Here is a 13629-nt window from a genome sequence, read left to right as displayed (position 1 = left end):
TACAGCCATCGAGGCGCATCAATGAAAATTTGCACAGGTGCCCATGCAGGCCAAGTGCGTATTATGTACCCATGTGGACCCAGCACATGCCCTCCTGAGGCCGGCTCCACATCAGGCCGCGGACAATGCCCTTGTATGCTTGCTCTCCTTTAATTTTGCAGCAATTGGACCACATTAGTTGTCGTCGTTTGAGGTGGGAGACTCACACCTTATTCTCATAATGGTGCGAGTATCCCCAAAGGGTGTGGACTAGTGTTGACCAAGAGCTGAGTCAGCCAGATGCATTCCTGGGTTGGGGCAACAGGGAAACCCTGGGGAGGACGGGCACCCTACCTTCACCAGAAGAGGAGGAAACGAGGCGAACATCACTACGTGTTGATTGACAGTTTGACCTGTTTTTTTACGGCGTTTCATCTGGCAAGCATATCTCTCTCTCTCTCTCTAAAGATAGATTGATACATCTATCTATAGATATCTATCGGCAGTAGTTGCTTACCATTATGCGTTTCTCTCTCCCAAATGCACACTCTCAATCATCCAGACACACACTCTCTCAGACTCTCTCTCACACACACACACACACACACACACACACACACACACACACACACACACACACACACACACACACACACACACACACACACACACACACACACACACACACACACACACACACACACACTATCACACCTACCCACACAAGCACTGCTGCTCTCTGTCTATATACCTCTTTCTCTCTCTCTCGTGCTCTATCTCGCTCTCCCCGTCCTTGTGCAGTTCCAGCACTTCATAGGTATGTATGTGTGCGTAGCCCGCCATACATACACACCCCCCCCCCCCCCCACCCCTTTTTCTCCTCGGTGCTGGCCCCGCCCACCACAGTTGAGAGGACAGGCAAGTTGACCCAGTAGGAGGGGCTGGATTGGGGAGAGGGGAGGGGTTGGCTGAGTGTAGACGGAGCTCACATTCAGTGCTGCCGGCGTTGAAGAAAACACAACACACCAGAGGAGCCCTAATGGGACGCACTTGGAGCCCCGGACGCACATGTAGACAGAGATCGATTCCTGTCTGAGCCCTGCCGAGTGGGGAAGCCTATCCAGTGGGATATTACCATCACCTGGAGAGAGAGAGAGAAGAGAGAGAGAGAGAGAGAGAGAGAGAGAGAGAGAGAGAGAGAGAGAGAGAGAGAGAGAGAGAGAGAGAGAGAGAGAGAGAGCAGGTTCCTTTTCAACCAGCGGGCTCTAATAGAGCCGGTCTACAGCTCCACATTTTTTGATTGGATTTCCGAATCATTCACAAATCAACTGTTTCTGACATTCAAACTTCACATTGGTGTCTGAGGATGTGTACATTTTGCAAGCTTGGGATTTTGGTGGTCTTTTGGTGAGGCACTATATAAGTGAGTAAATGGCTTGGTTTGTGATATTGCTGTTGTTGTTTGATTATCATAATAATAATAATAATTTTAACAGTAAGAATAAGAATAATTATAATGTTAATGTAGCATTAGTAGTAGTAGCAATAATTATAATAATAATAATAATAAAATTATTATTAAAAATAATAATTATTATTATTATATAAAATGATTACAAAAAAGATAGATTGCGGTTTGTTACATATTATCTAATAAATACGAGTGGGAAATTGTTTTTTAAGCCCATTAGCTAGGTCACATGTCTGTTTCAGTTTCAGTTTCAGAGGAAATGTGATTGAATTAAATTGATATTTCCCATGTGACTCTGCTAACATGTCCTCAAAATAATATAATTTAAAACAAATGAACAGCATGACATTCAACAGCACCATCAAAAAGTCAAAAACTAAAAACCTAATCAGACAATCTGTAATTGTAATAAATATAGAAAGTCCATGTTCTGATCAACGTGACGTGTCCAGTTGAATATGAATACATTAATGAACTGAACATGGAGGGGTCAAGATATGACGACATTAATGCAGTGAGTATGGAGGGGTCTAGATATGACTGCATTAATACACAGAGCATGGAGGGGTCCGCCTAACCCTGAAAGGAGCTACAGGGGTGTTGGTTATCCAAAGATCAGGTGAAAAACAAAGGTTTTCCCCCTAATCACAAAACAAACAGAACAAATTTGTTAAATAAGTACTTTGCTCGACAATTCAAGCCCGACGGCCATGAATCACAGCACACATTAGCGCACAATGCTTAGATGTACTGTAATTCATACAAGAATGCCATCAAAAGGCACACATCAAACAATGAACTGGGAGCAATTATATGCTGACACATGACGATAAGCTGACAGCAGTCATACGGGGTCTTGGCGAGGCGATATGCGGTGTAATCCAAGCTGATGTAATGGGCTCTAACGCTGCCGTGTCTCCGTCTCAGACACCCCACGCCAGTGAGACAGGGGCCCGCGTCGCGACGACTACCATGCACTGACAACAAGGTGAGGGGGAGTTGGGTGGAAGATATACACTCACCTTGGGGTGCTCTTATTACCTCCTGTGTGTGTGTGTGTGTGTGTGTGTGTGTGTGTGTGTGTGTGTGCGCTTCTGTATATCTGTGTGTGGGTGCTTGTGCATGATTCTGTATGTGTGTGTGCATGTGCGTGATTCTGTATGTGTGTGTGTGTGTGTGTGTGTGTGTGTGTGTGTGTGTGTGTGTGTGTGTGTGTGTGTGTGTGTGTGTGTGTGTGTGTGTGTCCAAATGTCCGTGTATGTAGATGGCTGTGATTGAGTGTATTCCTGTGTCTCTCTATGCACATTTGCATGAATAATATTCCACAGTGGATACATTATGTCTTAGCCCGTATGTTATGATTTTAAAAGGTGCAGCTATTGTGAAGAGAGAGTGTGTTTGTTACACCCCTCCACTTAGATCGTCAGGTCTTTTAATCGATTAACTGGAATAAATTAACACACAATATACTCCTTGATTTTTCAATATTGACATATGCTGTATGAACATGCCTGAAAGGAGACAGGGTCATGATTTGCATTGTATTCATATGGTGGTCAACGTGTGTACAAGGGCACCACTCCAACTCTTGAGTAGAGCAATTTGAGACACACAGTCTCTTCCTGTCCCATGAGTATGATTGCTCAGACATTACACACAATCTTAGCAGAAGGCGAATCCAGTCAATAACTCAGCGTACGGCATTGTCATTTGTCTGCTTCGGACCACCTGGATTTCAAGAGAGCCAAGTCTTCTGTGTTTTTTCCTCTTGTTTCGCTCATTTCCCCAAACCGCACGGCTCCCTGGTTGCCTCTTCTAAGTTTGGCACGTTTGTGCAGTGTTCTCAAAAACGACTTCCTTGATTGTAATTGTGGACAGAACTTTCCATCGAGAAAAGATATTACCATCATCATCGTCATCATCATCTTGTTCTTCTTCCGTTCCTCTCTGTTGGTTCTGCTCTGTGTTTTATATCATCACTGTATAAATGTGGCACCAGATCTCAGACGCGTTGGCAAGGGAGGGGGGGGGGGGGGGGGGGGGGTTTGTTGTTGGTTTGTGCTCACACTGTGCCTCTGTGTGGAGCGCGGGGGATTAGCCTCCGAGCCGCCCCGCAGGACCTCCAGCAGACACGCCGCGGCGGCGGGGAGGCACGTGTGGGCCGGCCGTCGGCTGGTTAATGATACATAACAAAGAAAACATTGAATGGGAACGGGTCCTTTACCGGTACAGATAAGGACCTGGACCCTCTCCAACTGTCCATTGGCCGGGGAAGGGGGGGGGGGGGGGGGGGGGGGGGGCACAACAAAGCCCTGTTTGTTGTGGAAACAAACAGGGCTTAATGTCCCAAGGTATGAGGCTACTTGAGTACGAAACGGCGGCGGTTGCACGCAACGGCCAAGACGTTGTGTGGAGACGTGGTCAGGTGCTGAACGTATCAGTGTGTGTGTGCAGCACCATGGGGCGCGGCCCCCTGTGAGGGGCTTTTAACGAGATGTTTGGAAGGCTCAGACCAAATGACGCGGCCGTCCACCTGGTTCCCCCGGCAGGGCTGGTCCGCTATCGCGTGGCAGCAGAGAGGGAGGGGGCTTATAAATCATGGGAGGACGATGGGCACGCGACAAGGCCACGTTCAGAATTCACTCTGGAATCATACAGCTTCGCCTGCCAAATTATATATATATATATTTAGTAAGAATTTCTTAGGGTATAATACCGTAAAGATTCGGCACTAAAGGGTCCCATTCCGACAGGGTAAATCGAAGATTAAATGGGTGTTTATGCATGTGCGCGCGTGCATGCATGAATTTGTGAATGTCTGTCTCTCTGTCTGTGTGCGTACATGGCACGAAGTGCATGTATACGTTCATTTGTGTGTGTGTGTCCCTGAATGTGTGTCTGTGTCCATATGCTTTATATAGGTGGGAGCCATGCATGGTTCAAGCTTTGCCTGAAGAAGAAAGCGAGGCATGACCTTTTATATCTTGTGGATGAGAGTTCACAGCCTAGCATGTGAGACAGCGTGATTCAATCGGGCCGGTGTTGACTAATGCACTATTGATCGGTATGTAAATAAGTTGGGGATATGGCGTAGGTCTGGAAGGCAGAGCCCCCAGATACCGTCGCAATAGATTACCTGCTGGCAAAATCCAACAATGAGGTTGCTAATCAGAACGAAAGGAGCATTGATGTGCCTCTCCAGGCGTGAATGACACGAGATCCTGCTGTTGAAGGGGCGGTAGAGGGGACAGCAGAAGAGGAGAGAGAGAGAGAGAGAGAGAGAGAGAGAGAGAGAGAGAGAGAGAGAGAGAGAGAGAGAGAGAGAGAGAGAGAGAGAGAGAAATGAGGAGTGGGGAGACGCAGAGCCGTGACTGGCGAGCCCCATGTCAGGGGTTTCAGGGCAGAGAGCTAATATTGATACTGACAGGAACAAACAACAACTGGGGCGGTGTTAATTCTCCTAGCTGTTCTTTGTGCTGCAGTAGCCCGGGCATCAGGTTAGGGCACGGATTAGCCAAGCGTTGCCAATTTACAGGTCCATCCAGTCCAACACACACACACACACACACACACACACACACACACACACACACACACACACACACACACACACACACACACACACACACACACACACACACACACACACACACACACACACACACACTCCATTGTTAGGTTATAGCAAGGGTATCACACAAAAGAAGGCAGGGTTATACATCAACTTCCAATAAAATAATAGAATAAATGAATAAAAGGGGGGTCACCTTTATTTATAGAGCACTTTCAAAACCTATGTCAGTTGACCGATGTGTTGGTCCGTTTCAACATTGGTGTGAAAGAGTTGTAAAATTCTGTGGACGATCAACCCACAATCATAGAGGAGTCTACAGTTAAACATGACATTAAAGAATACACATAGGATGAGGGCGGACACATCACCATACAGATTGTGTTCAGTTCGGTCAAATAAAATGTCAGAAAAACAGAAGGCCCAGAGTGAATGCTATACAGTTTGACCAAGACCTAAGGCCAGGATAACAGCTCCTTATTCAGTAGTGTGTGTGCATAGCAACAGCAACAACTTCCCCTGTTTCAGTAAAGTCGGTAAACAAAGACAACAGAAGAAGAGCACAAAAACGTGGATGGAAAAGTTTGCTGTAATGTTATCTTGTGCGATCCCACAACATGAGTTGTGGTCAGTCACACCCGGATCTCTAGGGACGTGCGCGTTTGCAAAGGGTTTGTGGGAGCTTAAGAGCACTGGGAGGGATGGTGTGCGAGGAGAACGGAAGGAGTCTCAGAGCGGATGGCACTGTGCTGATTTAGCGGTGCTGCGTGGGGGGGGGGGACCCACGGTTTGGATTGAGGGATGGCAAGGACAATATTGACTGATTCATCACTTAGGGGATGGGAGCTCCAAAGGCTGAACAGAAGCAGCCACTGCAATAAACCAGATTCTATCTGCAGTCCGTCCAGAGGAATCAAATCCAATCATTAGCCTTTTTGTTTACCCGTAGTGAAAGCTGGGTCCAGAACGGGTAATATCGTACTTTGCATGTGTCAAAGAACGTACACAAAAATATATATATCCTACTTCTGCATAATAGATTTTCCCAAATTTAGAGCACATGTGCATGATTATATTAATGTGGACACAGTGTTACTCTTCAGACCTTATTTACTTTTGCCGTGTAACTTCAGTTCAAGGAATTTTCCTCTGAGGACCGGCCCGTGGCAGAGCCAAATGTTTTTTTTTGGCTCTGCCACGGGCAGGTCTACCGTCATCCAGCCATTCTGCAATTTGAAGACGATACAACCTGATTTTTTGGATGCATCCATCATGCAAATGGGACATGAATATATTTGGAGGGATTTCAATAGTTCCCTCTGGAGTTGAGTAATTCTCTGTGTCTGTTGAGGAGCTGCGCATGGAAATTAAAAAAAAAATCGATACATCCATATTTGTACTATAAACTATTCATAGAATAGATCCAGTGGGTTCCGGTAAACTAAGGTTTGTTTGTGCTCCCATGTATAAGTCATGTGATCCCCAGGAAAAACATCTAGACTAATGTTGAATTAACATTTAACTCTTTTCCCTAAAGGATACTTCTCAAGCAGCTGGATAGAAAGTCAGACACACATAACATCCTTCAAGAAACGTCTCTTTAATAAACATCCTATGAAAAAAAAACATGAGCATATTAATACATGTGTTCTACCAATTCATGTTTATGGCAAGGAAACCATTCTTGTACAGCGAGCATAGAGGTCAAGTGCTCCACACACACACTACATTCAATCTCCATTGGACATCGGAAATTACCTACAAGGGCAAATGTACAGCAAATTGAATTACATTGTGGAGCACTGCAGTAGAAAAAACCAAACGTGTCTTAAATTCCAGTGCACAGCCGCAGTCCAGCCCTAATAAAGGGAAGGCAATGAATTAACTGATTAGATAGAGCAACATCTCTTGTTTGACTTCAACAGCAGTATATCACCGAAACGACAAGGAGTTCCCTTACTGTGATCCGAGCCAGGATTTGAAAACCAGTGAGGCCGGGCGAGACACCCATCGCGTATTTTTTATACAGTTGTATTTAGTCCTCATATTTATTTTTAGCTCTAACTAAATTAAGGAGGTCTGGACCTGGCTGACCTCGTAGCTGGCTAGGGGCCTCGCGGAGATGCAAGGGGGGAATTGTACTACGTTTTCTATCGCTCAATGTTTACCTCTCTGATTTGACTGTTGTGCAAGCACTTCCATTTGAAAGGGCGCTATACAAATAAAGAAGTCCAAATATTTTTACAACTAAGCACATCCGAGCGTCAAAGCATTGATGTTGTTATTACGGCTAACGCGTTTGCACACACAGCGACTTTGAAACAATCACTTAAAACCTGAGAGTTGGACCAGAAACAATCAAACAAATGAAGAGGGGTGTTCTTTGGCCATGCCTCGATGCTTCCAGAGCAAGGATTCATGGTGGTTCCAGTCTGCTTTCCTTCGGTTTTTCCCCACCGCCGTACCGTAATGCTAGGAGTGGCGTCCAGCTGGCCCGGCTTGTCATGCAATCATCTTCATACATTCCAGCGGCAAAGCCCGCACTTAGCACTTGCTAATGTAACTGTTTTTTTTTTTTGTTCTGCTGCCTCAGCGGCTGCTAGGCCCTCAACTCTGCGACTACCAGAGCGGGATGCAGCGGCGTAGAGGAAGACGCAGGACTACCAATCACCCTATTGATCGCCCACATTAAATTATACTAGAAAAGAAGGGTCTACTTCAGCTGTTTTCGTTTTTGTGTCTACTAAGAGGAACAGGAAAGGCCCTGGGCAGGCGTTCATCCAGCCTGACTCACACACACGCGGCGGCGGCGGCGGGGCAGTATCCTGGCTGCCGTACCTTCCTGGCGCCTCAATCATCACGTGATGAGCCTCACCAGTCTTTCTTTGGGCTCTTTCCACTGCTTAGTCTCCTACCTTTTCCCTGGCAGGCCTTAGACAGTAGGTCGCGCCCCCCCCCCCTTTCACAAGTCCGTCGTTGCTCCCCTCGTCCTCCCCCCTGTTTGTTCTCAGACCGTTTGCTACTCACTGTTTACTTGCCCATCGGCTGCCCCCAATCCCACGACTCGGGCTCTCAAATTACTAACTTTAATTCAAAATCATTTTTATTTGTTGTTCAACAATGTATTTATAAAGGAGGGAAAATAAACTTTCATTGCAATCAGACGGAGAGACGGATGGAGATAGAATTGTACATCCACAAGGAAGAGAGAGAGAGAGAGACCCACACACACACAGAGCTACAGAGAGAGGGAGACACAGAGTGACACACACACACACACACACACACACACACACACACACACACACACACACACACACACACACACACACACACACACACACACACACACACACACACACACACAGCGAGAGAGAGGAGACAGAGGGGGAAGAGTCCACAGGAATGTATGGGGTAAGCGAGGGATGAGAGAGCTGAGGGCGGAGGTGAAGGACTACGCAGGGTGGGATAGAGGCAAAGGCTGTCAAATCACTCTTGAGAAAGTATGAAAAAAGAAAACAAGCCAAAAGCGGCTTTGCGTCAAACCGAGTGGGATGCTGAGACAGATGAACAAACAGACACATGCTGATGCACTTATGTAGGAGCCCTTACATCCTCCAAAATGCACAGAAATCCTATATCATTCATACATCAACACTGTCTCAGAACACACTTTTATTTTGTTACAGCCGAACAGGGAGTTGCCGGTGAGGCCCCGTGCCAACCCCAAACCCTCCGAGCCATCAGAAACATTTGTATTACCGCTGCTGCTGCTTAATTCCTGATGATTGCAATCAGAGCGTATTAGCGGTGTTTATAATGTCTGAGTTTGGTGAAATCGGAGCAGACGAGAATCCCAGGACTTGGCACCCATCTCGGGAAAAACGTAGGATTGTTTCCGCGGGGTTTTCTGTACTTGTATCGTTATTCCTTACGAACACATACCGACACTCCCGCGGCTAACATGCTTAGCTCTCCGTCTGTCCCGCAGGCATGGAAAGCATCAGCCGCGAGACCCTCTGGGACGGGATAGGGCTCTTCTCCACGGTGGACGCCGAAGGGACCAACGCCTCCTCCTTCCTGTCCCAGCTGACCTCCCTCAACACGTCGCACGCAGGCGGCGATGGCTCCCTCCTCGGCGTGTTTCCGGGGAACGCCTCCACGGCCACCCCTCACACGCTGGCCCCGCCCCGGGTGAGGGACGCGGGCCTGGCACGGGCCGAGATCACCGTGCTGTCCCTGATCCTGGCCCTCACCACCCTGGGCAACGGCTTCGTGCTGTGGGTGCTGCTGCGGCGGAGGAAGCAGAACGCGCCCATGCACCTGTTCATGGTCAACCTGTGCGTGGCCGATCTGGTGGTGGCCTTCTTTCAGGTCAGTGAGGTCGGCGGCGGCGGTGGCGGCGGCGGCGGCGGCGGCGGCGACATTGTTCGAATTGTCCTGCTTTTGTCAACAAGGGCTTCTGGTATATGGGCTGCTGAGTCGTGCCGATGACGTCGGATCACAGACCGATCAGTCAGCACGGCTATTCAGCGCTTTTTTGTTTTGTTTGTGGATGTCGGCGAGGAACGCTTTGCAAATACCCTGATAACTTAGTCACGCTTTGTTCTAAATGAATGACCAACGACAATGGACCTCGATAGATTTGGATGTCAGGTGTAGCACGCACAACATGCATCACAACCCGCGTGTCCCTCCAGGTGCTGCCCCAGTTGGTGTGGGACATCACGGAGAGGTTCCAGGGCCCCGACCTGCTTTGCCGGTCCGTCAAGTACATGCAGATCGTCGGCATGTTTGCGTCGCCCTACATGATAGTTGCCATGACGGTGGACCGCTACTACGCCATCTGCTGCCCGCTGCAGGCCTATCGAGGGGGAACCATGTCCCGCTGGAACACCCCCATCATGGTGGCCTGGGCCCTGGCACTGGTCTTAAGCATACCGCAGGTAAGGGGGGGGGGGGGGGGGGGGGAGAGACGAGGTGTTGGGGAGACGGGAAAGGGTGACAAGCTCATACGGCGTGTGTGACGTGATCGCAAGCGTGTGCGTCCCTTCCGCATGACATACATCAAGGCAAGAGCCCTTGCTAAGGAATGCAGATGCAAAAATGCATGGCGAAGACATGTGCATGCCTGCGTGTGAGTGACACACACACACACACACACACACACACGCACACATGCGCAGACAGAGACAGATGCCCCCACATTGCCACTTGGAGGAAACGAGAGCTCAGCGGTGCGTTATCGCCGGTGCCCCCACGCTAGAACCCAAGATGTGGTGGCCCTATATTTAGCCCAGTACGGTCAGCAGGGTGTGACTGAGGGGGGGTACCGGGAATCGTGCCTCTCTCTGATTACCCGACCACCTCTCTCTCTCTTACTTTTTTCTCTTACTTTTCTCTCTCTCTCTCTCTCTCTCTCTCTCTAGGTGTTCATCTTCTCCCGCACCCAGATGCCCTCTGGGGAGTACGACTGTTGGGGCCAATTTGCGGAGACGTGGGGCCTCAAGGCCTACGTCACCTGGATGACCGTGGCCGTCTTCATCCTGCCAGCGCTCATCATCACCGTCTGCCAGGTAATAATCTCTCCCTCCCCCAACCCACCCCTCCCCTCTATGACCAGAATGCAGTGTGGTTGTGTGGAGGCTTATGGGAAGGAGCCGGTGGCTGCTCAGGTCGTTTGATGACGCCTCAAGGTAGCCGTGTGTGTGGATTAGTGGCGATGCTGTTTGGCGTTGTCCAGAATCCCCCCCGGAGTGGAGACATTCTGGGCTGCCTCCCATAGGGATCCGATGCTCTATTTAAGGAAAAGATATTGCCAGGGGCCCCGGCTACTTTCCCTAATTAACACAGCACTGGAAGGACCACTGCTGGGCCAGCTGGTCAGAAGATCTGCCCTCCTCTCTCCGAGGGCCCCTGGGAGCAGAATCTCCATCATATACACAGCATCCTACGCAGCACTGGGTTTATGGAAGGTCATTATTTCCCTGCACTAATGTTTACATGTTGTTACGTATTTTAAGAATCTAAGCTACCCACACATGGACCCAATGAATCAGGGCCAAACATATAAGCCGTAAATACTATACATAGCCACAAGGGGAGCAAGACCTTATTGAAGGCGGCTCCTCCACAGAAGGCATCACCTGAAGAAGCCGAAGCCACCACGCCCACTAGGCCACGCCCACTTGACGGTCCCTTACCTGTGCACACGAGGTGAAGGGCCCAGAGACTCAGCGACACACGCGAAGGGTCACGGGCCTCTGTCCGTGGCCCATAGTAGCCAGAGACTTTCAGACACACCCGCGAAGGGTCACGGGCCTCTGCCCGTGGCCCATAGAAGCCAGAGACTTTCAGACACACCCGCGAAGGGTCACGGGCCTCTGCCCGTGGCCCATAGAAGGCTAGAGATTTTCAGCGATACACGCGGACAGCCACGGGCCTCTGCCCGTGGCTGAAAGTAGCCAGAGTTATTATCTCTCACACGTGTTAGATTCAATTCCCTCCGTATAGCTTCACTTACCATGCCGAAACATGCCGACGACTTTATAATAAATGAAGTGAGTTCAAAGCAACCCGGGATTGGACAACTTTCTTCGAGAATATGCAATAATGTCACGTGCAGTGACGTCACCTGGTGCTTGTACACACGTTTTGTCCGACGTAAATGGATTGAGCCCTTCCGTATCTATGTCCTTCCATCTTCTCGACACCCGACGTCCGATGGCCGTCACGCTCGGCGGGTGTGAGGCTGAGGCACCGAGGGTGAAGTGCAGTGTCGAGTGGGAAGTTGTTTGGATGAGCGGCTCCTTGAAAGTGCTGCAAGCGGCAATAACAAGAGGCCAAGCAATCGGGCGTTCTGCACAGGCCCGGTCCGAGCAGGGCCACGGCACCAGTAGATCAAAAAGATGGAAGTGAGTGTGTCCTCTGGGTTTTGAGTGCGCTGCATTTCATCGGCGGACTGCAGGAGACTAGATGCGCGCACAATGCACTTTGTAGGCACGCGGCTTCGGGCTGAGCCGATTGCCCTGCTATGAGATTGTTAGGTCTTCCATTGAACCATCCTGACCTTTATACTCTATGAATCAGAGCCGTCACACCTGCGCTCACACAGCTGTCCTCGACCGAAGCCAGTAGCACCGCAGTGCCAACCTCACTAAAAGCAGCAATTTATTACGATTACAGCATTTTATCAGCAATATGGGAAAATGTTCATGCTTGTAAAAAGCTGCAATCGTTTATTCACACTAAATAAGGGTGTAGTATCACTTGATGTGATATGGCGGGAGAATGTCTGAGCCAGCAGTGTAACTTAGTGGCGAGGAACAGCGAACGTCAAAGCACCACATTGAACGTGTGGTGCTTTTCTGCGGCTCTTTATTTCTTTGCACCCGTTTATCCTCTCTCCCCACATTGATGCAGCAGAAAATCAATAAGCCTGTGGTTTCCATAATACATTGTAACAGGGAAACAATTTAATCGGTCAATAAATCCCGAATATCAAACCAGTAACTCCCCCACGCCTCAGGTTTGGGGAGATTATATTTATGACAGCGTGATCCGAACGACTCCCCCTCCCCTCACATACCATTATGCTGCTTCACAGATAAGAATCTTCCGGGAGATCCACAACAACATCTACCTTAAGTCGGAGAGGATTGTGACGGCGGAGCTGAAGAAGAACGCCGTTCTCTTCCGCTTCCAGAGCTTTAAGAAGGACGCGGAGCGGGCCCGCGAGCGAGCCAGGCAGGGGTCCAGCGGAGGAGGTAAAGGCGGAGGAGGAGGCGGAGGAGGAGCGGGAGGAGGTGGTGCAGTGGGGAACAGAGGAGCACCGCTTCTGAAGGCGGTGCATAACAACACCTCCGGCTCCCACGCACCCAGCAGTAAGGCGGGGGAATGCTACGACTTTGCCGCCCCGACCGCCCAGTACGGCAACAGTTGTCAGGGGGAACAAACGACGATATCTTCGGCGACGAGAGAACGACAACACCCGTGTCGCTCCGGGAGCCACGCCGGGACCCCCAGTCCGCCCGGGGGTTCGCCGTCACAGGACAGCAACGGCTGCCCCTGCGAAGAGCCCTCCTGCCAGGCCATCGACGAGACCGCCGGCCGTCCCGGTGGGGTCTCCCCCCGGTGCTCCACGGACTACGTCCCGCCCCTGCCCCCCAGCCAGCAGCCCCCCAGCATCACCAAGGCCATGACCAAGACCGTGAGGATGACGCTGGTCATCGTCCTGGTGTACACCGTCTGCTGGTCGCCCTACTTCATCGTCCAGCTGTGGGCGGCATGGGACCCCAAACCTCCAGGCGAAGGTGAGTCGAGCCCCCCCAATCCCCCCCCCCCCCCCCCCGAAATGACCGTCTTACACCAAGCACATTCATGGTCTCCACCCAACACATCTAAATCATGCGGTGCGGGGGGCAGCTGCCTGAAAAGTGATCCGTCTTGTTACTCCACAGAAAATAGCCCAACGCCTCGCTAAGTTGCGGTTGGTGTGATTATAACATACGGCCGGCGCGATGCAGCCAGAATAAATGTTTTCTTTGATCCACAACCAGAACCCTCTGGGTAGGATCGCAGGCCCCTCTCTGGTATTTATATTCTTGGT

The 13629-nt window shown here is 49.9% G+C and overlaps 1 protein-coding gene across 2 annotated transcripts in view; it reads left to right on the top strand.

Annotated features, from left to right (window-relative positions):
• Positions 1-948: 948 nt before the first annotated feature.
• Positions 949-13629, top strand: part of LOC132461869 (vasopressin V2 receptor-like) — a 17556-nt gene continuing 4875 nt past the window's right edge. The window contains exons 1-6 of one of the 2 annotated variants that reach the window (XM_060057332.1): positions 949-1402; positions 2378-2438; positions 9013-9395; positions 9722-9967; positions 10451-10597; positions 12628-13333. In XM_060057332.1, the coding sequence (XP_059913315.1) occupies positions 9015-9395; positions 9722-9967; positions 10451-10597; positions 12628-13333 (1480 nt within the window). In that variant the 5' untranslated portion in view covers positions 949-1402; positions 2378-2438; positions 9013-9014. Of the gene's footprint in view, positions 1403-1571; positions 2070-2377; positions 2439-9012; positions 9396-9721; positions 9968-10450; positions 10598-12627; positions 13334-13629 lie in introns of those variants that run through there. The other variant, XM_060057341.1, reaches the window with a different exon arrangement.

The sequence above is a fragment of the Gadus macrocephalus genome, chromosome 1, assembly GCF_031168955.1.
Source record: "Gadus macrocephalus chromosome 1, ASM3116895v1".
Classification (NCBI taxonomy): domain Eukaryota; kingdom Metazoa; phylum Chordata; class Actinopteri; order Gadiformes; family Gadidae; genus Gadus; species Gadus macrocephalus.
Note: the sequence above shows the minus strand (reverse complement) of the source record. Positions and strands in the feature narration are given on the sequence as shown.